Source organism: Labrus bergylta, chromosome 6 (genome assembly GCF_963930695.1).
Source record: "Labrus bergylta chromosome 6, fLabBer1.1, whole genome shotgun sequence".
Taxonomy (NCBI): domain Eukaryota; kingdom Metazoa; phylum Chordata; class Actinopteri; order Labriformes; family Labridae; genus Labrus; species Labrus bergylta.
In genome coordinates this window covers 31117688-31144112 of record NC_089200.1, presented here as the reverse complement: position 1 = coordinate 31144112, position 26425 = coordinate 31117688, and the positions used below count along the sequence as shown (strand labels likewise).

Genomic DNA, 26425 nt, shown 5'->3' with positions numbered 1-26425 from the left:
AGCGTGTGTTGCCTTCAGGACTCATCGGAAATCATCCTTACCAAAACGGTTCAATGAAAGATGTTAATTTCAAATGAAAATATTCCGTAATAAAAAATATATGTTAGCAGGGTAATACATGCGCGTCAGTAGTATAGTTGGGGATGTGTTCAATGCAAAGTTAATACAACAACGTTTACGATATAACATTTATTTGACTGATGTCAGATTTCTGAAACGGAAAAGACCGATGAAAACAGAAGCAAGTGAAGCAGACACAAGTGAAGGCGGTTGTCTGAAACGTCATCTTAAAGCGACAGACAGTTTCTAAGATGGTCTGTGTGGATAACAACATACCCTTGTTTTCAGTAGTTCTGTTCACGAATTAAAATGTGATTTGTAAGAATTCATTTAGAGTGAGTACTAAATGTAAATGAACCGACAGTCAGTTAACGTCTCATCGGTATGGCCGCTCGGACCCTACAGGAGCTTGTATCCTCCGCCGCCTCTCTGCACCCTGACCGGGCAGCTGTGACGTATGACAGCGGGTCAGTGTCAGGGAACCCGGTGTCCCTGCGGTACAGAGAGCTGGACGAACTAACAGCTGAGCTGTGTGATGCTCTGCGGAGGAGCTGCTCTGATAATAACGGTGTGATTGGGCTGTACTGTTGTGATGATCTGTACATACCTGTGTGGGTTCTGGGGTGAGTGTTTTATCAGTCCCAAAGTTAACTTCCTCCTGTTGAAACACAGCATGTCGAGGATAATAAAGTGTCCCTTGTTGTCTGCAGGATCCTGCAGTCCTCTGCTGCCTTCGTCCCCCTGGACCCTGAGGCTCCAGGACTCCTCTCTGCCAGAGTCATGAACCAGTGTGGGCTCAAGTACTGTGCTGTGAACACTGACATGCTGCAGGTGGAATACTTCATTAAATATCAGTGACACACTTTGGAATGAGTAGAGATAGAAATGTATTCATTACAAGAAAATGGTATTGCCACATTAGGGCGATATGGTCCACAAATCACATCTCAATAAACACAGCTGTGTATTCAGTATACACATTGTTTTTTGGAGATTTGCTCAGACAGGGAGAGAGGAGGATCAGAGTGAAGAGTGAAGAGGGTGAGAGGAGAAAAAGGTGAACTGGTGGCTCTATGGAAGAAACGTATAAAGATATTTAAACACAACATATTGATATAAACAATATTGTCTTTCCCTATATCTTCTTTGAAAACAAATAGATATATCGTGGAAACTCAATATATTTCCCAGCCCTATGCCACACTTATAGTAAAACAAAAAATAAACTAAAGAGAAGGGTTGTCACGATACCAGAATTAAAAAGTTCGATATGATTCTGGTAAAAATCAAATTTTACCAATCCCTGTTTTGGTACCACGGAAACAAAAATAGAAGTCCTAGGCAAACACTATATATCTGTTTTTGTTCTTTTGTAAACTCCTGCACACCATATAAACTTCACTCAACACAATGTTGCCAATTTTCTGTGCAAATGAGACTGTATGCAGGAGTTTGACTCTGATGTGCTTGTCTCATAAAATAGATATATTTTTTTTAGATTGGGTTCTTTTTGATACTGTGGTCCATTAAAATAACAGAGACTGTATACATGTAAAACACCTTTTATCAGAACGTATTGAACATTTTGACTACCTTACAAAAGAGCATGAAATACATCAAAGCATAAAGTGTTTGATAATGTAAAGTGGATGAGAATCAGAAGTATGATAATCTATAAGGTTGAACGGATCTTCTCAACATTTCAGCTTTATTTAAAACCAAAACTTATATAAATACTGTACATACATTTCTGACATTCAAATATATATCAGTAATTGGGTCAATCGTCTTTCAACTGGAAGGTCGAGGGCTTGATCCCCAGCTCCTGTAGTCACATGTCTGATGTGTCCCTTGGCAAGACACTTAACCCCAAGTTTCTCCTGCTGCTTTGTCGGTAACATATGAGTGTGTATGAAGGGATTAGTTTTTTGTGATGGTCACTACACAGCAGGCTCTGTCATCAGTGTGTGAATGTGTAGGTGTGACCTGTGGTGTGAAAGTGAATTGAGTAGTCAGAAGACTAGAAAAGATCTATATCAGCTCAAGTCCATTTACCAAATATATATATTTCTATATGAACTATCAGTCAAAGGTTTGGACACAGAACAGTAACTGTATTATTTTATTATAATAAATATACTGTAAGCTGTATCTAGGGCACACCTACTAATAGAAGGTTTTTCTTTATTTTTAATATTTTCCACATTTTAGAATAATTGTAGATATTAAAACAATGAAAAATAAAACATTTCATTTTTGTTTTGGAAAGAAATGCAGACATACGTAGGCATCAACTTCACTATCACTACTAAGAAACACATCAAACATTTCAAACATTTAAGCATTTCAAAGTGTCCAAACATGTGACTGGTACTGTCATACATATATATATATATATATATATATATATATACACTGTAGTTCAGCGTTTTCCTTTCCTTTGTCCTGATCAGTGTGATTCTGTGTGAAATTTTAAATGTCTTTTTTTTCTCGTTCCATGAAGAGATTTCAGGCAGCCCTCGTCAGTCACGTGTCCGTGGAGGTTTGTGTCGAGTTGTCTAAGTTCAAACTGACGGTGGTACGAATCAAGATGCTGCCAGTCTCTAACAACATAAGAGGACCTGAACAGACTCGATTTCAGACAGCAGAGGGCGCTGCCGAGTTTAAAGAGTCAGAACGTGCAGACTTGGCGTATGTGCTTCACACATCTGGAACCACTGGAGTCCCAAAGACTGTGAGGGTGCCACACAGATGCATCCTCCCTAACATACTTCACCTGAGGTGAGAGGTGTCTCTGAGACGAGCTGATTGTGACACACTTTTAATATTTTTACATAAAAAGAGTCTTAACACAGGACATGAAGGTGGAGAGGAAGCACCACACCCCCACAAACACAAAGTGTAATAATAACAAAGAGTTCAAATAGTGCAGTAATGTGAAGTAATAGTGTGTAAAACTCTCAGGATAACAACATGTGTTTAGTAATAGTGCCACATAAGAAGAAACAGTTCATATTTCCAGTTAAAAGTCATATTAATATAATTAATTATTAATCAGTATGGTTTTAAAGTCGTAAGAGAATAAAAGTCAGATATTAATATATCATTTTGAGCATCATGTGACATGATACATTAGTTAAGGTTTCATGAATAACAGAATACTTCCTCTTTTTAGTGAATAATCATAGACGAAAATTACAGCCTTTTACAATTTCATCTTTATTTTTTGAATATTAGGATTTTATTCTCCTAATATCAAAACTTTAGTCTCAAAATGGTCCAAAACAATTCTCCAAGACTTTGTTCTTGTTATTCTACGATTTTATTCTCATAATATTTAGACTTTATTTAGACTATTCTCATTTTAATTTCGAATTTATTCTCACTATGTCACGACCTCATTCTCCTTAAAGTTAATCCTCATAATATTTCATCTTTATTCTCCTAAAACTTTATTCTTGAAATATTACGACTTTATTCTGAAATGTTAATTTCTTTCTTATAAGTGGCCGTAGTGCTCTGTTGTACTGTGTAGATTTATTTTTGTAGTGACAGATTTCAGTTTAGATCATTTTTCTGCTCATTTCTCTTTTATTTGTTTTAAGAAAGCTGACGTTAGGGGCAATGCAGAAATCCCAGTGTACCTGAACTGTCCTGTATCCATGCAATAAAACATCTATTAAATTAGAAAACGTTATAAATCTATTCTAAAGTGCAGCTCTGTGGGCTCAGATCTTTGTTTCAGATGAGTTCAGATGACGTGGTCCTCCTCGCCTCCCCCTTAACCTTTGACCCCTCTGTGGTGGACATGTTCCTAGCCTTGTCGTCAGGGGCTCAGCTCCTCATCGTCCCCGCTGTGATGAAGAAGATGCCTCGTCGTCTGGCCCAGCTGCTGTTCATGCGTCACAAGACGACGGTCTTGCAGGTCGGTGAAGCTGAACCCTGCTCAGAGAACTTCTCATCTATTAATCCTTTTTGAAACATGCAGAGCTGAAACATTAGAGAATATTTCAGAACAGGCTTCCCCCCTAGAGAAGTAATGATTATGAAAATCAGAGCCAAAACCAACACCCATGTTCAAAATCAGTCCATCAAAATGTTTGACACCATATTTTTAAAAACAGTTCAGTCTCTGTTATTTTAATGATTAATCATAAAGTACCAAAGCTTTAAAAAACAAACTTAATCTCTTTCTTTAGACGGGTGCATAAGAGAGAAATTAATCAATCAAAAGCTGCAAGCCAACTCCTGCACACTCTCAATTGCACCAATACAAAACATTGACAACATATTTGTGCAGTGGATTTGGTGGATTTTGTGCATTATGAAAATTGGCAATATGCTGTATGTTGATTTTCTTGGCTCTGTGCTTCTGTGTTTAGATAGATAGAGAGATAGATACTTTATTGATCCCGAGGGAAATTCAAAGCATCCAGTAGCAGGTTACAAAGACGTACATGACATGAAACATTTGTTACAAATTAACCACAAAACCGACGCCCCTCCCTCCCATACATATATATTAACCTGAAATTAAGATTTAAAGAATACCCCTAGATGAAACAAACTTAAACTGTGCAATTAAAAATAGACTTATACAAGAAATGTACATAACCCGTGCAGGGATAAAAAATATATGTGACATTTAAACAAGAACCTATAAACAGTTGAGGACAGAAATCTGTAATTAGACCTGAATATAGAAAATAAAAAAGTGTTGACCTTCTGAAGTTGTGTTGTTTATATATGTACAGCAATGTTTAAAAAGAAGATGCAAAAAGATGAAGATTGTGATTTGTTTTTATTTATTAATGCTATAGTGGAGACAGCTAAATGTGTGCAGCACTCAGAGTCCAAGACAAACTTACCCAAGGGGACGATAAATTGTATGGTATTGAATCATATTGTTTGGTATATCAGTGCATACCTACTCTCTAACTCTTCATGTTTCTACAGGTCACACCGACGCTCCTCGTCCGCTTCGGGCAGCGTACCCTCCAGCAGGAGGTGCTGTCGTCGGGCTCCTCGCTGCGGGTGCTCGCTCTCGGGGGAGAGGCCTGTCCGTCACCCGCTCTGCTGAGGAGCTGGAAGCACGAGGAGAACAAAACTCACATCTACAACATCTACGGCATCACAGAGGTGTCCTGCTGGGCGTGTGTTTATCAAATACCAGAGTCTCTACTGCACTCGAACAGCCTGTAAGTCTTCATGATGATTAAACATCTCCATCAGGAAGACTATGTCATTTCTTTTTAAGACATCCCAGATCTCTATAATCAGTCAGACTGTAACATCTTTGATTCCTTATAAGCGCAGGCAATGACATAGCGCCATAGATATTTAAAATTCTGTTTCTTTCTGTCTCTCAGCGCGGTGTCTTCTGTGCCTCTTGGGACTCCTCTGATGGACACGCTGGTGGAAGTCAGAGATGAAAACGAGTGCCTTGTGACAGCAGGAGAAGGTCAGGTGTTCATAGGTAAGAAGAGGTCATGAACACAGACTCACATGCACCAACTTAAATCTCATATTAACCCCTGTGGCGTTCGCTGCAGGCGGGGAGGACAGGGTGTGTCTCCTGGACGATGAGGAGGATGTTGTCCGCGGGACGATGAGAGCGACAGGAGACTGGGTGAACGTCAGAGACAAACAGCTGTTTTACCTTGGACGGAGAGACCGGCTTGTTAAACGCCACGGGAAGCGGGTGAACCTGGACCACCTGCAGCAGGTAGGAGGTCGTTCTAATAATGTATGGAATATATGCAGTTAATGTTTAGATCATGTACAGTGGGTTAGAAGTGATTTCACCATAAAACAATATTTACAGGATCAGCGAGAGTGAACCAGAATCTTTAAGTAGGCTCGACCAAAACAAGAGGCTGAAAGGAGCTAAAATGTTTTTCATAGCTACAGAGTCAGGTGTTTACTCACCAGAGGCAACAACCTTCAAACTACAGGTGGTCAGTTTATTCAATAAGAAATATTGTTGAGTGCATCTTTACATTTAAAGAATGGCAACTTTTGTTACAACTTTCATTTGACTTTTGTTGATTTGACTTTTATTTTTTAATGCAGTGAAGTATATAAAACAAATAAATGCTAAATTAAAAAACGTGTAAAATTATTTAAATGCAACTTTTTTTTTTTTTAAAGATGGCCGTCTTATTTTTCCCGTCCTTTCTTTTGTCTTTGTGTTTTTATATGTTGGCAAATATTGAGCTTGTGATTGAAAATTTTCCATTTTGTTTCATTTTTCAGAAGGTTTAGAAATAAATCAACATCTTTTTAAAGTCTGTGTGTATTTCTAATGAATGTTTCTTTATCGAGAAAAGCTGTAAAGTCCATTTTAAACGCTTACTCGTAAGCTTCTCAGTATTTCAGTTTATCAGAAGGTGAAGTTTTGACCTTTTGATCTCCGCCCCCTCCAGCTCATTCAGAGTCTCCCTCAGGTGGAGGCCTGCGCTGCGTGTCTCTACGAAGACTCTCGACTGCTTGCCTTTATCGTCTCGTCCACATCTGGAGAGCAGAAACATGTGGAACAAACACATGGGGAACACCTCCTGCTCCCTGCTGCAGAGGAGACGGGCGGTGCAGACGGAGACCTGAGCACTCTGATCCTGGAGCAGCTGTCTCTGCTGCTGCCGTCACACAGCGTCCCCGACACGCTGCTCCTGGTCCCGGCTCTCAGTCTGACTGCTCATGGTGAGAATCAGACCACACAGTCGCTCCTTCAGCCTTTCCCAAAGTTAAGACTGCCGTGGCCCACTTTGAAATACAAAATTACTCTAAATTAAAAGTTATGACTACAGCTATCCCTTTCAGTTTGGGTCAATTATTGGACATGACAAAATGATATTATGGCAAGATAGACACAAAAGTTTACAAAACATGATGTCCATGAATAGTCATGACACGCCTTATTAATCACTTAAAGGGTTGACTCATGGTAAGTCATCATTATTCTGATATTTATTTTATTTTTATACTTGGTTGAAGACCCACCTGCAGTACCTACACAGCTCACCAGGGGGGTTGCGGCCCACACTTTGGGAAACACTGCCTTAGGAGACACACAACACACTTCACATCAATGAAAATGTCTGTAAAAGACAAGATTGGGGACCTCTCTGTATTTAAGATTATGTGTTAGTGCAATAGTATTTTTTATCATGATTTTCTTTTATGAATTCATCTCAACCTGCTGATTTTATGTTTGTGTTAATAAAAGCAGCAAGAAAAAGAAGACAAGCCCACACACGAACTCATGTCACAAATGTTGAATCATCACAACGGTCTCGACCCGAATCTTAAGGCCTGAATAAAAACAAGGGAAACATACAGGTTTAAACTGAACAGTATAAAAGTTTATTACAAAATACCAAAAAATAATAAACACTTACTAGGAGAGTGAGGTGTGTCAGTCAATCTGTGTGTGTGTGGCACGTGGTGCAACTACACTAACATAAGCAAACTACAACAAATCATGGTTCAATGAGCTGAGTGTTGGGAGTGAGAGAGAGAGGTTGACTGCCAGATCTTAAATAATAATAATAATAATAATAATAATAATACATTTTATTTAAAGGCACCTTTCAAAACTCTCAAGGTCATCTTACAGAGCAGAGATATAAACAACAAAGTAACAACACAACCATAAAATTAACATTAAAAAACACAAATGTACAGGATGTAAAGGAGTTATGAGACTGGGTGGAGAATGATCAGACTGAATATGCCAGTTTAAAAAAATGTGTTTTGAGATGTATATATTCTCCATGAACACACTGACTTGACTTTCCTCTTTGTGTTCTCCTCATGTGTCTTTGACTGCAGGCAAAGTGGACATGAAGGCTCTCATGAAGATATACCATAGAGAGAGACGATGTTCAGACTCTGCGCGGGGAGATTCAAACAAACTGAAGCAAACTCTTCAGGCTCTGTGGAACGTACGTCCAGTTTTCTACATCTTAAATCAACCTGTTATTATTATTTCTTGGTTTAGTTTGTCACTTTAATATCAACAGGAAACTCTCGGCCTTCCTGAAGATGCAACGATCGATGAGGAGTCGAACTTCCTGCTGAGTGGAGGAGACTCTCTGAAGGCTCTGCATCTCCATGAGGACATCCTCGCCGCCGCAGGATTGACCTCGCCAGAGCTGCTCGAGGTCGTGCTCGACGGGACTTTTTCTGACGTCCTGCGCCACATCGAGAGGATGACGCTGACGCTGACGCAGCCGCTCGAGAACAAGACGCCAGCGGTGAAGAAACGACACGCTGAAGCTCCCTCTGCGGTGCCGGCAAAGAGAGAACACACAGAGCAGCTGCAGGAGGAGAAAAGAGCGTTTAGAGTTCTAAAGCGAGCAGGAGAGGTGATGGAGATCAGAGACTCAGAGACACATATCAACTCTGAGGCAGAGAAGGATGGAGCGCTGACCCTCAGTCTGAGCTGGTCCTCAGACACAGGCCGATGTGTGGATGCCTCCCCGCTGCTTCTAGCAGAAAACAGAATGACAGTGTTCATCGGCTCCCACTCTCACAGGATCCAGGCGTTAGACCTGACCACAGGGAGCCTCCTGTGGGAGCGAGTCCTCGGGGGGAGAATGGAAGCCTCGGCTGCGGTGTCTCGCTGCGGTACCCTCGTGGTTATTGGTCAGTAACAGCTCTCTGAACACCATGTGGGGAATATCTGACTGAGCACTGAGCACTTTATTAGATTCCTTTGTGTCTTCTCGCAGGTTGCTATGACGGCTGTGTGTATTTCCTGTGTGCTGCTTCTGGAGACACTCGGTGGATATTTGAGACGGGGGACGCTGTGAAGAGCTGTCCTGCTGTGGACCCCCTCACAGGTCTGGTGATGGTGGGCTCACATGATGGACACGTTTACGCCTTAGATCCAAAGGTGAGTGTTTTACTTGAAGACATATGACGACTCTAATGACTCTGAATAGTGTCACTATGCTCACACACCATCAATTCCATTTATTTATTTTTTTTAAATTTAGGAATTAGCATTAGTAATTACACATAATAGCAAAAATGATTGCAAGACTCAAACTTTCAAACATTGGAGCACTTTCTTTGCAGGAAGAGGTGGGGTACGATGCTTTAGCTCTTCCAAAGACTTTTTCATATTCAAGTAAAATGACATTAATTAAATTGAAATTATTTACAAAAGAAACACAGGAAGCTTTCACCTTGGAGGGGTAGAGAAAGAAAATAAGAAAATAAAAAAACAGAGCAGGTTAACAGATGAAAGAAAATGATAAAAAATTAGGAAATAACACCCGTGTACTCCATTAAGTCAAATCAAATCAGGTCTTATAGGTTTGACATATTCAGTCCATTTGGTCCATACCCTGTACAACAGGGGTCCCCAACCTTTTTTCTTTGAGGGCCTCATAACTTAACCTTTCACTGATGGGGGGCCAGGGTCTGTATGTAACATGTAGAATAACATGAGCAGGCATGACTACCGGTATTACTGTGTAGATGGATTTTAGCCCAGGAGGTTGGTTCAGCTGAACTTGGTGTACAAATGTAGTTTGTGGAGCTAACAGTCCACTTTTCAGATTTGATTGTTTGTCTGCTGGCATTTTGCCTTCCAAGCTATCGTAATTGTGGCAGGATTCATAATGTCGGCGCAGATTGTATTTTTTTAACACAGCCACCGCCTCTTGACAAATGAGACAAACAGCCTTTTCTTTTCATTGAACAAAAAAGTAAATCAGTAGTCCACTGTTGGTTAAATACCCTGAATTCTAAATCACATTTTTTCTTCCCAAACCTTTTTGCCATTTTCTTCATCTTGTTGAGGTTTTTAGCCTGCTCGCTTGCAACTGATCCACCTCGGATGCTTGATCACCATGTAAAGTCATGTCAAATGTCACGTTCTGTGTGTGTGTGAAACAGTTACTAACTAATTAAGTTACTAATAGTTAATAATGATAACATTTCACAGCTAAAGAACATTTTATTTTAAATGCTAAACTTTTATAGGCCTATGAAGGAAAAAAAAGTATATATATATATATATATATTACAATTTTGATTTTTAAAATTCATTTGGAATTGTTCTGAGGGCCAGGCCAAATGTGGGGAGGGGCCGTATCTGGCCGTCCACTGTAGTTTGGGGACCCCTGCTGTAGAATCTATCCTTCTGGACTTTGAGGGAAAACGACAGCCTTTCCATAACATATATTTCATATATTATGTCTATCCACTCATCAATAGTTGGTGGGTTAGGTTTTAACCATCATCAATTCCATTTTTATCAGTTATGAACTTTGATGTTTGAAGTTGAAATATGATGCTTATTATGCCCATCATTTGACTTCCTGCTGATATTGTTTCATCGTTTCCATGATTAGAAATCTAGAATCTGAGCAGCCGTAAAGTGACCTCAGTGAAGAGGAGCTTCTGTGTCTGAATTAAAGGATTTGATATGTGAGATTAAGGTTATTCTGTGTGTGCTGGATGTGTTGAGGAGGAGCAGTGTGTGTGGAGGCGTCACTGTGGAGGAGGAGCTGTGTTCTCCTCCCCGCTCCTCCTCTCGTCTCTCAGACAGATGTTTGTGGCATCGCTGGGAGGCCGCCTGCTCTGTCTCAACCCTGTGAGTACAAAAAAATCATCAAACTTCTCTCAGTAAATCTATTTCACATTCTACACACTCTGATCTGTGTGTGTGTGTGTGTGTGTGTGTGTGTGTGTGTGTGTGTGTGTGTGTCTGTGTGTGTGTGTGTGTCCGGTGTGTGTGTGTGTGTGTGTGTGTGTGTGTGTGTGTCCCCGGTGTGTGTGTGTGTGTTTGTGTGTCAGGACAGCGGGGAGGAGCTGTGGTCGATCTGCAGAGATGTCCCGTTCTTCTCGTCACCTAACGCCTCCTCCGGTCACGTCATCATCGGCTCGGTGGACGGAAACATCTGTTGCTTCGGCGCTGAGGGGAAACTGGTGAGAAACACAAACTGAGACAAAATCATTTCTCCTTAATCCACATTGTTTCACAGCTTGTTTAAATATGCAGCGAGCCAAGCTGGTGAGATCCTCAGAGACAAAGTGATGTTTCATATTTTATACTTTCTGTATGTTGAATAATGAATGGACCGAGCGTTAAAAAACAGATCTTTACAAGTTTGGTCACTAAAAAAAAGAGGTACAGTGAAGTGCACTATAAATCATTTTAACTTGATTTACTTAACTTAATAATAATAATAAAAATAATACATTTAATTTGTAATGCACTTTACATTTTTGCAAAAAAATCTCAAAGTGCTACAGAAAAAAAAAATAGAAAAAAAAAAAAATTCATCAACTAAGCAACTAACAAAACTAAAAGCACAAGCAGAAGGCTTTGTTGAAAAGGTTTTTAGTCAGCAGACTGTGGAGCCCTCAGCTGCTCAGGGAGAGAACTTACTCTTTTTATTTTGTATAAAGGTTTATCTTCAGGCTTTTTATGACTATATTTAGAGATAGGACAGAGGATAGAGTCAGAAATCAGGGAGAGAGAGAGAGAGAGAGAGTGGGGAATGACATGTGGGAGGAGCCACAGACTGGATTCAAACCCAGGTCGACCAAAGCCTCTATGTATGGTGTTGGAGCCATGGATTGGTATAATTGTCTTTGTGCTATTTATTTAAGGTTAAGGTAGTCTGTTATATATTGGTGTTTTGAGTTATTGATTATTATATCATTTATTAGGATTGTGTTGAGTGAGGGGATGTCGGGTCACATGGGTATGGGCGGAGATGTGTTGATTTAACTCACCTGTTCACCTTTTGTTCTCAGTGGAAGAGAGGGGGTGAGCTGGGTGGCCATATTTTTTGTTGACCGCTATTGTTTCTAGTTCACTGTGATTATGAGTTAATGCACGTTATTATAAGTTAAGTTGATTCTCTTTTTTACGTTAATAAAAAAGTCTAACTTATTTTTATGGATCACAGTATTCTTTTGAAAGCGCGTTGGACAAATACATTAGGCCCAACCTCAGCCTCTCAGCGGCTTCAGATTCAGGAACGCTGCTACATATGGGGTGCACTAACCACTAGGCCACCGGAGCCCCTCTATACCCTCTTTTAAATATTTACATATTGATTTTTAAACTGTCCCACTTTATATTCTTTTATTTTTCAAGCATGTTGTTTTTCTCTTTCCTTGGATGTTTCTTTTATTCCTGTAGAGCACATTGAGTTGCCTTTGTATAAAGGTGTATTGATTTAAAGGAAAAGATCAAATCTGCTCTGTATTTTCTAAATTGACGAGATATCTGTTTCTCAAAATCCAAACGGCAGCTTTCATTAAGACTGCTTAAAGCAGGAAATGTTCCCAGACTGTACTGTTTTAATTTTGGTCAGTTTGACACATGGAGAGAGATACGAGTGTCTTTAGGTAACATAGATGATGATGTTATTATTTGTCGACTTTGCGACTTTTAGATCTCTGCAGTTCAGACACATCAGTCTGATTCGTCTGAATCAGCTGAGCCGATACGATACGATGCATCTAAAAGTGCATTCAGGCGGCTACGCTCTGACTGAAGAGACAACGAGGTAATTGATGAAAATACTGGATCCCCACAAAGTGTAACCGAGGCACTGATGAAATTCATGCAGCTCATAACTCATAATTATAATCCTGAGATAACTATCTCATTATTTCAGAAAAACAGAGCAAATCTTATTTTCTGATCTAGACACCTCCCTCGGGAGGAGACCCAGAGCTCGCTGGAGGGATTATATAAATGATATCCCTTCTGGCCTGTGAGCGTCTTGGGATCCCCCAGGAGGAGCTGGGGGGAGGGACATCTGGAGCAACTTTCTGACCCTTCCTGAGGGTCTGAGAGGAGCCGAGAATATTGAGATTTTTTAAACGCAGTCTTAAAACTCATTTATTGAGTCTGGCTTTTATATAGCGCTTTATATAAATTCAAATCTTAACATTATTGTATTGTCTTTTTTATCCTACTACAATTTTAAATATTCTTCTCCTATGTATTAATTTTAATATCTTATTGCTTTTATGTGTCATATTTTTTATTTTTTATTTTTTTTTAATTGTTATTGGTGTGCATTAGTCTCTCAATGATTTTATAAACTACTTTTTCGTCAATAACTTTTCTGCACTCTTGTAAAGCACTTTGAACTGCAATTTAATTTGTCTGAAAGGTGCTATATAAGTAAAGTTTGATTGATTGATTGATTGATTGAACTTGCTTAGCCTGCTGCCATCAAGACCTGGCCCCGGATGAGCGGAAGATAATGGATGGATGGATGTGATTTTCTCATGTGAATGCAACACGCCTCCATACCTTTGTGTATGAAATAAGTTTAAATAAATGTATCTCGGGGTGCTGGTGGCGCAGTGGTTAGTGCATCTTCCAAGCGGGCAGCCCAGGTTCAAATCCAGCCTGTGGCTCCTTTCCCGCATGTCGTTCCTCACGCTCTCTCTCCCTGATTTCCGACTTTATCCACTGTCCTGTCTCTACATTAAAGGCACAAAAAGCCCAAAAAATAAATCTTAAAATAAATGTATCTTGAAATAAAAAAGATAGATTTCTGTAGGGATCCTTTCTCTAATGTTGTCAGACACTGTAGGAGCCATAAATGTAAGTTGATTGTGTATTTGGTGTCATGGGTTGTTTACTGATTTGTTTATTGTTTACGGTCTGCTTGTTACTGGTGGTGGGTGTGTTCACCCACTTATCGGCTGCAGGCTGGATTAGTCTTCTGGAGAAATTCCAAAACTTTTTGGACCTTTCGGACTTTTAGACCCAAAAAATAAGTAAAGAAATGTAATCCCACTTATTTTTATGCTTTGGACATTGTTAAACACAAGCTGTGAAGAACTGAAATCTTCAAAAAAAACAATTTAAAGACGCTGTGTGTGGCTCTTCTCTCTCTGCAGGTTTGGCAGTTTAAGACAGAAGGACCCGTCTTCTCGTCTCCGTGTGTCACTCAGGACGGGCAGAGCGTCCTGTGCGGGTCACACGACGGTCGCCTGTACTGTTTGAACTGCGTTGACGGCTCTCTGGTTTGGACTTTCCAGACCACTGGGAAGGTGTACTCCAGTCCGTGTGTGTTCGATGGCTCTGCGGTGGGCCGGAGGGGGCCGCTGGTGGCTCTGGCCTCCACAGACGGCGCAGTGTGGATCCTGGATGTACAAGACGGACGGATGCTGACCACGCTCACTCTACCAGGGGAGCTGTTCTCATCCCCCGTGGTGTGTGGGCGCTCTCTTGTTATCGGGTGCCGCAATGACCTTGTGTATTGTTTACAGCTGACGGTGAAAGAAGAAACACAAACGGAGGAGCTGGTTTCATAATGAACACATTTTTTTTATGTCAGAGGAGAGAGGGAGCTGTGGGAAATAGATGAAGTAATTAAAGCTCAGGATAATAACGAGTCTGCAGCCTCTCTGTTCAGACATCAGTATTTAATTTACATTATTCAGAACATTTTGTTTCTCTTTAAGAATCTTCTCATGAATATCTCTAAGTGGGACAAAAAAATGCAAATAATACCAAACATTTTCCTTGTTACATGTAACACTGCGCACACTACACTATTGTGCACGACCGACGTTAGAAACAGAACGACAGAGTGACTCTTTCAGACCTCAGTACACCTCATACATACGTACAGATCATTTAGTGAGAGAGAACGCTGCAGGGTTTGATTTTTTTTTTCTTTCAGGAAATGTTTGTAAGATGGTATCACACCGACCAGGAAGTGATGGCCTACAAACACAAGAGTGTTACAGGAGGACAAAAATCTTATGTTACAGCAAGCAGGTGTCTGTCTCCCTTAGCGACAAAAAGAATCCAAATCATGTCCAAGTTCAGAAGAGCACTCCTCATGTCTCACTTTGTACGTCCTCGATCACAATCACAGTGTTTTTAGATACAATTCAAATAAAAGCTTTTTATTGGTTTACGCAGCTAATGTTTGCTTCTTTTTAGTGTGTGTTTTCAGGTTTTAACTCCTACTTATAGACTCTATAAGAACTGGACGTATCCTCTGTTTGGAGAAGTGAAGCCAACGCAAAGTGCCTTCGACCTGCAGGTTTTCTAATGACCAGCAGGGGGCAACTTCACTGTTAGAAAACGACTTCTGATTGTATAGAAGTCTGTGATTAAATGGTCATACTTCTCAGTTCATTTAAGCCATTGATTAACTTTTTTCCTGAAGATTTTATGTTCCCAAACTATGTTTCAGTAGTTAATTGCAATTACTCCCCCCTTTGAGCAGCATTTTCTCATGCAATCATGTTCACACTGGAATCTGTGACAGATTTATAACCACATATAGACTTATATAACATTTTGTAATTTTGGAAAATACATTTCTTTCTTGCAGAATGCTTAGAGAAAACTACAAGGATGTACTTCATTCACTAGAAAATGAATCAAAGCTGCTGATTTTCTGAATTAACAAGAAACCAGTACCTCCAAACAAAGTATTTAATAAGACAGTTTTAAGTAAATAGTTCAATTAAAGGTCACATATTATTCTCTTTTTCAATCAGTGTAAATAAGTCTCAGAGCTCCTCAGAACATGTGTGTGAAGTTTCTTGTTCTAAATCCACTCTGATCCTGTATTTGATCATGTCTATAAACCCCTCTATTTCAGCCGTGCTCAGAACAGGCTGTTTCTGTGTCTGTACCTTTAAATATGTAAATGAGCTGTGTTTGCTCATGTCACTGGAAGGGGGTGTGGCTTGGCCTTTCTCTATGTCCTATTGTTTACGGTGAGAAGGCAGACTCAGAGGGCAGAACAAACACCTGGCTGTGGGAGTGTCTCCCACCTGGGGGAGGGGTTACTGCCTTTTGTGATGTCATGAAGGGAAAATCTCTAAACAGCCTGTTTGAGCACTGAATAGGGGAGCAGGGAAAAGAGAGGATTCACTTTTTTTATATTTGTGGGGTTTGAAGACGGGCTAGGGAGACAAATTATGGTCGAAAAACACGGTAACGTGAATTTTGCATAATATGTGACTTTTTTAATTCAGTAAAATTCATCTCCTATTTCAAAGGAGATTATTGCTTATTGATTATTAATTCAGTAAACAGCAGACTTTATTTCTCTCTTGTGAATTCTGCATCTGCTTCTGTTAAAGCTAAGCTGCCAATCTATACTTCTATTTTGGGTTACGCACTTAAAATAAAAATTCTGGCATTAAACAAATGCAAATGATTCATCTTCAGAATTGTAGGTGAAAAGTAGGTGGATTTGGTTACTGTTGAGACATATTTAAAGAGCACACACTGAGAAGGTCGTAGGTGTCAGGCAGGAGGACGGAGGCTGACGGAGACGGGGATGCATATAAGACACGAGAAGTGCTCTCTCTGTCAATGCCCAGTAACACTTGTGGTCTTAAGTGCTGTGTTTAGGTGCTCCCACTGTGTGATTCTTCAACTTTTAAAATGGCAAAAAAAAAAAAAAAAGTACAACAGCCTCTCTGTCAGCTTTCACAGTTGTTAACGGACACAGTGAGAGTTGTTCTCCTTAAAAGTAAAAATGACCCAAAACAAAAGGCTCAGAGAGGAGATCTTTAAACGTACAGAAATAATACTAACGAGGGCACAGAGGATGTAACACTTCCACCAGTGGTCCACAGGTGGCACTATAGTTAACTGGTAGCCCTTTGAACACAGACAGTTAACCCTCGGCTGATTACACACTCACATGTCAGAGCTCTCCAATACACAAGTTTCACCAGTTTTTTTTTTTTTTATGAGCCGATGGTTTATTTACAATGAAGGTGACACGCTTGGCTACAAAATAAAAAAAACATCAGGGTTGGCTGTTGCGAAGTGCCAGCCCTGCTTCTGATTGGCTGCTTAGTACTGCGGTGTGTTTCTATCTGCATCTATACGTGTGTGTGTATGTTTGTATACAGTATGTGCATGCGCGCGACTGGAGTTTACATATCTGTGTGCAGCTGTTTGAGAGTATCTGAATGTGAAGCGCACTTTAACATGATAAAAGTACCAGACAGTGTGTGTGTGTGTGTGTGTGTGTGTGTGTGTGTGTGTGTGTGTGTGTGTGTCGGGGGTACGAGGTGATGGAGGGCGTGGCTTCACAGTCAGGTAGGTTTTCTAGGAGGGGAGGGGGGAGGAGAGTCTGTGGGCAGTGTGTAGTCTTAGTGCAGGCCGGAGCCGGTGTGTGTGTGTGTGTGTGTGTGTGTGTGTGTGTGTGTGTGTGTGTGTGTGTGCGCATCTGTTTGTGTTATTTGATGATCTGAGGACAGTCGCTCCACGCTTTGGCCTTCCGCTTGGCGAGGGCTAGCCAGGCAGGCTCTGTGGACACCTGTGGGGAGTCGGTGGATGGGAAGCGCTTTGACACCTCCTTGACAGCAGGGGGCGACGGTGTGGAGTCTGTGATCTCAACTGAAACAACAAAAAAAGAAGAAGAATTACTCCAACATCAAGTTAAGATCAAGTAACATGTAAATAAATTATCTCTCTCTCTCTGGTGAAAATAAAACAGTTCTGCTTAGCGCCCCCTACAGGCCTGGAGAACTCTCAGAGTGTATGAAGTAAGATGCATCATTTTTCTGTTGCCTTTATTTTCTGATTTTGTGTTTTTAATTTGTAATATTAATATGCCTTCCACAACTTTTTCTTTTCATTAATGAGTCGCATTGTTTGGACAGACTCTTTGAATTTGCATAAATTCTGAATCTGAATCTGAAGTTTGAATTCATGTTTGATCTTGTTTCTTACATTTTTTTCATATTTCAAACAAAATAAATGACATAAACACCATACAAAAATGTGCATTAATAAATATATGTCTGAATAAATATCTCTATCTATCTAAATATATTTTTATGATTTTCTTTGAAATGTCTGTATGTCTGTATGTTTGTATTTTACAAAGAAGTCAAGGAACTGACTTTTTGCTGCAGCTAACTTATTCATTAAGAGAAAGCTTCATTTTCCCACTTTTTAATATCATCAAAACTTTTTAAAAGATGTCCTTCACAATTCAGTGTTAGGTTACTTTGTCATCTGTTTTGTTTAATTTGAGATAATAATCCTCAGTTTTCTGCAGTGTCTTACCAGTGACAGAGCTTGGTAAAGTGCTGGCTTTCTTCAGTTGTTCTCGTCGCTCGAATCGTCCCAGCAGGCTGTCGGGTCTCTTTGGCTCCTCCGGTGTTTGAGGTTTGGAGGACGGGCTGGTGCTGCCGCTCCCTCGGCTCTCTGTGGGGCTCAGCAGAGCGACCTGCAGAGGAGATGTGATGGATGAGAGGAGGAACTGTGGGAGGTTTTGTGAATGAAAGTGTGCGAGAGGGGGGCACATACACTGTCTCGTACGTGCTTCTCAGCATGCTTGGCCTCTCTTTGGCTGCGACGCTCGTCTCGGTTCTGCTGCTGCTCCCGGAAACCTTTCTGTTTCTGCAGAGCCAGCGTGATCCACAGAGGCCCCGCCTCCTTGTCCTGGACCCTTGAACTGTCCAGAGAGTGTCTGCTCTGCAGGGACGGCTTCTCTGCAGGGGGAGACACACAGAGATGACATCAAAAAAAAAAAAGATGTGGAAGTGGGGGTTGAAACAACAGAGTTTTTACGATGCTTTAATGACAATATTTACCTTTATATCAATGGTATGTGTAGTTCAACAGAATCACAATTTCATTTTAAGAGCTAAAAAGCACATACTGGAGAACAGAAAAAATCTTGCAGCAGTTTAATTATGTGCACGGAGTGAGATCCTACCCCCCCCCCGCCCCACCCGATGATGATAGTCTACCGCTTTGAGGTGCATGTGTGAACAGCCAGGTCAGGCTTCAGGTGAATTCTCCTGATTACACCCTGCTGCGTTCTCCAAGCTCACTCCGACTTTCTGCAGAAAAAATGCTAGGGGGGCTTGCAGAAGAAACTCTGGGTAAAGTCAAAGTGAAACATCTGGCTGTTTGTGTTCACAATGCCTCCTGGAGTTATTGCAAGTGTGAAATGGTAAATGGTAAATGGACTTGAGCTTATATATTGCTTTTCTAGTCTTCCGACTACTCAAAGTGCTTTTACACCACATGTCACACCCACCCATTCAAACCCTTTCACACACTGATGGTAGTGATCACTATGTAGTATCATCCATCAGAAGTAACTAATCCATTCATACACCGCCACCGAAGCAGCGGGAGCAATTCAGGGTTAAGTGTCTTGCCCAAGGACACATCGGACATTTGGCCAGCTGGGGATTGAACCCTCGACCCTTGACCTTCCGGTTGAAAGGCGGCAACTCTACCAACTGAGCCACAGCCGCCCTCGAAATCACTATAACTGATTCTTTTGAGTCGTTTTAAAGTTCTTTGTACAAAAGACTTGACATTAACAGGGTACCTTTTTAATTACAAAAAAACATTCCAAATCTCCTGAGTTGTTAAAGAGTAACTAAACCCTAAAACCACTTTTTTCAACTATAAAACTCTGTATTTGAGTATTAAGTAGTGTTATGGATCAATCCAAGTCCAAATCTCGACATTTGAGTACAAAGTATTGAAATTCAAAATATTGTGTTAGAAATGTGCATAGTGTCTGCACTTCCGTTTGAGAAACTCTAACAGCTGTGTGAAGTGAATGCCTACGTCACCAAACCTATAAAAGCCCCGTCACTTGATGCGGCAAACTGTCAAGTGGATTGAGAGAGCTGCGCGATCAATAGCTTAGTGGTTTAGTATTTGGATTGTGCTGTTAGTATAGATTCATTTAGTGTAGATTGTAGAGTTGTGAGTTTATAGTATTCACAAAGTTAGTTGGAGGTTGTAGGCAGTAGATTGGTTGTTAGATCTTATCAATATTAGTTAGCTAGTGGCTTAGCTTTAATTGTAGGTTAGCTTCAGCTCGTAGTTTAGCACAGTGACTTTTAGGAAACTTAGTTGTTTGATTTAGCATTTAGTTTTTAGAGTATTTATTAGATAGTGGCCAGGATGGGTCTGCAGTTTCTGCCCGGCTGCAGTAGCAGCTCCGGGTTGCACAGCTCTACAGCGGACCTGGAAATTAGGCGCCAGTGGCTGCCTGCTTTGAGGCTACCAGACCATGATCTCCCGCCTACAGCTTGGTAGAGCAACCATCACTTCTCCAAAGATTGTTTTTCCAACATCATGGAAGTGGAACTGGGATTTTCCAAGCTAAAACCTGATGCAGTGCCAGACGTTGCTCTCCCGGTGCCGACAGCAGGAGGACAGTCACAGCAGCTGCAAGTCCTTTGAATATTGAGGTGAGTGAATAAATAGTATGTTGGTAATAGGCATTTTATTAACATCACATGTCTGCTTGGCTAATGTTATGAGGAAATAAACTGCTCAAGGTAAATGACGTTGGCGAGGTAAGATAACAGGTAGGCTTCGCGAAAAGAGCGCACTTATAGAGATATTGGCGGTTAGCTGACAGCTAATGCTAACAGCGCTATCAGCGTCAGCGCTTGTGTCCCGTTGCTGCGGTGTCTTCATGTTCGCTCTTTTCCCGCTGCCTTTAATAATTATTGCGATTAATTAAAAACGTCTTTTATAAATTTAAAATTTAGAATTCTTAATTCTTGAGCCCGTTATTAACTGTTATCATAAAAATATATTTTTTTTAGGGATGAATCTCAGACTGACCCTTTTTGATGAGCTCCGTCTTCCTGTCCGTCTTCTCTCTCCAGGGGATGTTGATGGAGGGGAAGAAGGATCTCTTCTCCTTCGGCTCCTCCTCTCCTTGGACGGGGCTTTTCCGGGTTATCGCTGAAGCCTCCTCGCTCCTCGTCGGCTCCTGGCCGGACGACTCTGCGGCTCCCGTCCTCTGGGTCAGGACATCACTGGGAGGCCCCGGGGACACTTTGGGTAGCGGCGACGGGGGAGGTGTGGGGACTGGTTTGGGCGACGTGGTTGGTCTGCGGTAGATCGGAGGTTTGGAAACCACTTTCTCAGCGGTAACGTGTGCAGGGGGACTGCTGGTCGACTTACCCGCTTTACCCCGAGGGAACGCAGGCGAGGCGGACGCATGCGAGTACTTGCCAACGGCGCCTTCCTTCTGAGGCGATGTTGGACTTGACTTTTCAGAGAAGACAGAGGAGGTGTCAGAGTCCGGCTCGATGGGGGTGAGAGGTGAAGGGACGCCGTCGAAGCTGTCCCCAGCGCTGTAGCGTTTCTTCCGTTTCTCGGTGGACTGCTCGCTGTGGAAGCGGAGCGAGAAGTTGGTCCTGCGCAGCTTGATGCCAAACGGTGAAGGATTGTCCTCCCCGTCTTGTCCTCCTCCGTCCGCTCCCTCGCCTGCCTCCGTCTCGCTCTTCGCCCTGCTCTTCAGCTCCAATCCCTCAGGTTTGGCTCCGGGACTCGGGACCAGGAAGGAGGGCAGGTCTTTGGCGAACATGCACTCCTCTGAGCCTCGCTCCACGATGCGGACGGTTTTACTCGTCCTGCTCTGAGGGCGGCTGGCTGGAGGAGGAGGAGGAGGAGGCGGAGTTTCAGAAGGAGCAACTTCATCCACTGCTTCTTCTGCACTGAAGACCTCCGAGTTCCTGTTTGAATCTCCAAACTTCTTCTTTGCGGGTGTGATGGAGAACTTGGCGCTGGCGGACATGGTCTTTCTGAGGTTGGCGTGGGAGAAGGCAGGCTGTTCCTCAGCTCCCGGCTGTTTGCCAGGCTCGTGCTCGTCATATTTCCCCTCCTCGACTCCTTTGAATATTTTCGATCTGATGCTCGCCCACTCCGCAAGGACCGCGGAACCGGACTGATCCGTAGAGAGCGAGGAGGACTCGTTGAGGGATTTAGTTTTACCAGACTTGCGGTCCGGTGACGTCTTACTCTTGGTGGGCGGGGTCCCCTGCGCCTTCCTGTCCTCTCCGAGACCCAGCAGAGACTTGCAGGCTGTGTCTTTGATCTGGTCCAAGTTGACTGCTGTCCCACAGAGCTGAGCGCCCGTGACAAGAATGGCGGTGTGGGGGACGTACGGGGACGTTGGCAGATTTGGAGAGTCAGCTCCTTCAGAGGACGAGGAGCCCTTGGTGCTCTCTCTTTGCTCGGCCGCGGCGCCGCCCTGCTGGCTGGAGGCCGGCGTCACAGGCGTCAGGTTCACCTTCTGGAAGAGAATCTGTTTCTCTCCAGAGGAAACTTTGAAAGAGAAAGGCCGCTGTCTCTCCTCCATCTCCTTCCACCGCAGCTCCTCCGCCCTCCTCTTCCTCTCCAGTGGATCCGAGCAGCCGTCAGCCTCCTCCTCCATCGACAGCCTCCTCTGCTCCTCCTCCTCCCTCCTCCTCCTCTCCTCGGCTTCTTGTTTCTTTTTCTCTTCGATCTCCTGCAGCCTCAGCTTCTCCCCTTCCTCTTTTTTCTTCCTCTCCTCCTCTTCCTCTCTTTGTCTCCTCCTCTTCTCCAGCTGCCTCCTCACTTCTTCTTCCTCCTCTTCTCTCCTCTTTCTTTCCTCCTCCTCTTTCCTCCTCTGCTCCTCCAGTCGCCTCCTCTCCTCCTCTTCACGCTGCCTGCGCTCCTGTTCCTCTCTCACCCTCCTCTCCTCCTCCTCTCTCTGCCTCCTTTCTTCCTCCGCTCTCATCCTCCTCTCCTCTTCCTCCCTCCTCAGCCTTTGTTCCTCCTCCTCTCGTTGTTTACGACACCTCTCCTCCTCCAGCTCTCGCAGCCTTAGCTCCTCCGCAACCCTCTTCCTCTTCTCCTCCTCCTCCTCCCATTTGAGCCTCTGCTCCTCCAGCTCCCTCCTCCTCCTCGTCTCTTGTCTCTCCTCCTCGTGGAGTCTCTGTTTCTTGAAACCGTCCAGGGACTCCACAGAAGCTCTGCGCTGCTCCTCTGAGGAGACGCCGGCCGCCTCCAGCTCCTCCTGCAGCACACCCGGAATAGAAACCTCCTGGAAGTCCTGCAGATGTGAAAAATATAATCAGTGTTTAAATTTTTTTTTGTCTAAAGCAAAGGAGGTAAATATCGCTTAATAAAGCATTGTAACATGGCTTCATTTGGCAGCGCACCTGGGTAAACCTCCGGTGTTTGCGTGACACTCTCTGGTTTTTAGGTTTGACGGCCAGTTTGTGTTTGGCGGCGGTGTTGTCCAGGCGAGGGACAGATTGTGGAACGGCATCCAGGTTGATGGACTCGATGGTTCCTGTGGGTGGAAGAACTCTCTTGGACCTGGGAGACTTCACCGGGGTGCTATGAGGTTCAGTATGTTGAGCCCCCTGGACCGGCTTCAGACACAACAACAGAGAAATAAAGAACATCCAATCTTACTCTATTAACCTGAAAAGATCTGATGGAACAGTGATGGCTTTATTCTGAATTTGGAAAATAAATATTTCAGGTTTTTGCCTTTCCAAACAAAATGCTGCCTAATGCACTTTTATCGACTGGTTCTACTAATAACAGCAAACCTGTCTAGAAGAACTCCTATGACCCCTCCCATGCCTTCATATTCTGGTTAGATCTACTGGATCACGCAGTCAAATCTGCTGTGACATCACTCCCATCTCTTGACATTTTACCACAAATTCAGTGCAGCTCAAACACTTCCACTTGGAGGGAATCAAGATGGACAGTTTGAAAAGGATCATAAGCAGTGCTCTTGTTTTAAACTGTGGGACCTTTAATACCCACAATGCACCTCACTCTCTGACAAGTTTGGGCGAAATCCAAATGTGTAGACATCTATGTTTGATTTTATGTTAGATTCATCCATCCACAAGGTGACTCATCATCCCACCCTCCTTAGATATCCAGACAGCCTGCTTTAGGGGCAAACTTTACCAGAATGTAATGTTTTTTAAACTAACTTAAATGTGGATGTGATGAGCTTTTCTTACTGACAAGGAAATAAAAGGAAAGAGCTTCTTATCCATGTGTTAAACATGAGTCAAAAAATTTCTTGAGTCATGTTTGCTAGAAATAAGATTCAACCACATTGAGAGAGAGGAAATATGTGGAATTATCAGCCCGTCTGTCCACAGAAAATACAGCCATGCAATCTCTCAGCACCTGCAGAACACATCACTTTATGTAGGAAAGAAAGAGAGGACAGAAGTCTCAGAGTGGCCATGTGGATTGAGCCTCAAAAGATTCAGCTGCTACGCTGACAGCAGCTGATGTAACACTGAGCTGCTGGCCTGCAGCAGAGATGAGCTTTGAGCTCCTCTCTTTGCTAACTTCACACCAGAAGATGATTGTTGTCACTGACAGACCTGTCTATGGTCTCCACACACAGCTCTCTTTTAGGGCTGACAGATATTAGGAAAAAGTGAAATTGCGGTATCTTTTCTATCTACAAGAAATACTGCATTATAAAAATGTACAGGAAGTTATTCCAAACATAGCAGGGAGTTTCTATAGGTTTTGTTATGGACAATTAGCATTTGAATCTTATGCCAAGTTTTTTCAAATTTTAAGTCTAATTTATCTTGGGCCCCGCACTAATGAAGAAAAACATTTGATGCACAGCACATTTTCAATAATGTGATCATGATATGAAGTACTAAAGAATCTGTAGTAGTTTTAGCTATGGCTGTTCGCAGCATGTTTCTCTAAAAATCAAGCATTTTATTTACCATTTAACCTGCAGCAGTTACTCTAAGGATGGCTGATGCATGGCTTTAAAATGTACACAAGCTGAGTGAGAAAGCAGGACTTTGCAAAAAAATACTGGTATTTATCAGGATAAATTCAGACCTTTGCCAAATGTTTACTGCAAAAGCTCTTACTAAGTTAACCATAAAGTTGTGATTTATCATGCAGCACCTTGACCTTCACATTTTATTTATTCAGAGGTACTTCCTCAGACTTGTAAACAGACTCCAAGTTTTAAAATGAAGTGAGTTTGCCTTTAAAATGTCATCTGAAAAGTGAATAATGTTTGTGCTTTACCTTTGTCTCTGTGTTTGCCGGCTCAGACTCCACCTGAGCCAACACCTTCAGAGGACTGCGCGGAACCTCTTCCTCATCTGAACTCTCCTCATCTCCTTCACTTTTCCTTAGACAGGGAGGCCTCTGGCCAAACTTGATACCCTGTGCGATCTGCCTCTGTGTGACCAACAGAAAAGTTGCACATTGTGTTTTGCAGGACAGGAGGAAAAAAAACTGTTTTAGAAAAAGAGAGAGTAGCACTCGGCTACAAGTCCAAACCTGCAGATTCCTGACTTTATCTGAGACGTTTTCCTGCGACATGCTGTGATCCAGACCGGCCTCGGTCACCGGCTCCTCTGGGATGAAGATGCTGTCGTGAGAGAGAGCTCGAGAGCCGATGGGATTCAACTCCCTGCGAGAAGAGGAAAGAAGAGCGAGAGGAGGAGGAGGAGGAGGGAGACAGAGAAGAGCGTGTCATTACTGTCAGTCGTTCATTCATTTATCATGAGACAGCTTCAACATGAAGTCGTTCCACACAAAGAAATGAATGACTTTTTAACACACCAGTAGTTCGAGCCCGCCAATTAAAGGCGCGTTGAGCCATTTACAAGCTGTATTTAAATCCTCAACGCTCTCTCTACAGATTGCATAACCACAGTGTTTATGAGCATTTATGAGAGACGTTTTTAACACTTTCATTTCTTGTCAAAGAAGACAATATGTTGATCCTGACCGTCTAAATACATACATGCCCTATATTATTGATAAGACCGTTTCTTTACAGCTTTTATGAGCGGTAAGTCCAAAGACACAAAGGAAGGCTCAGTTTCATAATGTGTAAATCAAACAGTAAAAATGAAACTCTCTGCACTCATTCACCTCAAATTTGGATTGGGCTCGTCCTCGTCAGACACGACTCCATTGCACACTTCCCCGGTAGAAAAGCTCGCCTTCAGCTCTGCTCCATCCAAGCCCCCCTTCACCTCCCTCTTCTTCTTCCTCCCAAAGAGTCGTCTGAAGGGCTGGAATTTGCCCTGTCGCCTTCTCTCTGCCGGGCCGAAAGAAAAAAACAGATGACAACCACAGAACACGTGCAATCACATCATCAATCCTCATGTTTCCCCCCCATCGGGGCTGGGTCACGAGCAGGACGGTGTTTATGGGCGTGTTTGTGTGTGTGGATAATGAAATGCCAGTGACTGAATTAAAAAAGGAAATAAATCAAAATAGCAGATGGAAATGAGAAGAAAACCTTGGCTCTTTTGTTTACTCTTACTTTACAGGAAGTGGGGGAGATAAACAACAACAGGCATAAAAAAGGAAACACCCAAAGACACAGCAGCTCCAGAAAAACTGAAAACAAATCCAAGAATTATCAGCTTGAACAGGAAAAACCCCTCTCCATGATTGTTCCCTGGAATAAAAAACGTCCTGCATGTCCACATGGCTTCAGGAGTTAAAGGGAAATGCTTTTTAATTTTTAAACTTGATCCCTATTTTTAGATGTTTTTGTGTGAACAATCAGTAGATTGATTGATCCTGCAGTAAATAGGCTGTAACTGC

General features: G+C 42.4%; 2 protein-coding genes across 6 annotated transcripts in view; one reads left to right on the top strand and one right to left on the bottom strand.

The window, feature by feature from the left end:
- The first annotated feature begins 292 nt into the window (after positions 1-292).
- On the top strand, positions 293-14982 carry aasdh (aminoadipate-semialdehyde dehydrogenase). Of its 2 annotated transcripts, none has more exons than XR_010666567.1 (14): positions 293-683; positions 771-891; positions 2564-2841; positions 3793-3985; positions 5017-5258; positions 5430-5536; positions 5613-5785; positions 6486-6759; positions 7891-8003; positions 8082-8706; positions 8793-8956; positions 10541-10666; positions 10875-11001; positions 13951-14091. XR_010666567.1 is itself a non-coding variant. In XM_020643800.3 (14 exons), exons 1-14 carry the CDS (start codon positions 445-447, stop codon positions 14365-14367), a joined length of 3204 nt encoding a protein of 1067 aa, XP_020499456.2. In that variant the 5' UTR covers positions 293-444; the 3' UTR covers positions 14368-14982. The 2 variants fall into 2 exon arrangements, 1 of the variants encoding a protein (XP_020499456.2); XM_020643800.3 differs by having other exon boundaries at positions 10870-11001; positions 13951-14982.
- Positions 14983-15246: 264 nt separating this feature from the next.
- Positions 15247-26425, bottom strand: part of cracd (capping protein inhibiting regulator of actin dynamics) — a 29628-nt gene continuing 18449 nt past the window's right edge. For 3 of the 4 annotated variants that reach the window (XM_065956190.1, XM_065956192.1, XM_065956193.1), the window contains 8 exons: positions 25742-25910; positions 25142-25274; positions 24884-25039; positions 23002-23217; positions 20651-22892; positions 18353-18537; positions 18110-18272; positions 15247-17434 (listed from right to left, as the gene is read on the bottom strand). In XM_065956190.1, coding sequence (XP_065812262.1) covers positions 17274-17434; positions 18110-18272; positions 18353-18537; positions 20651-22892; positions 23002-23217; positions 24884-25039; positions 25142-25274; positions 25742-25910 — 3425 coding nt within the window. In that variant the 3' untranslated portion in view covers positions 15247-17273. The remainder of the gene's footprint in view (positions 17435-18109; positions 18273-18352; positions 18538-20650; positions 22893-23001; positions 23218-24883; positions 25040-25141; positions 25275-25741; positions 25911-26425) is intronic. The other variant, XM_065956191.1, reaches the window with a different exon arrangement.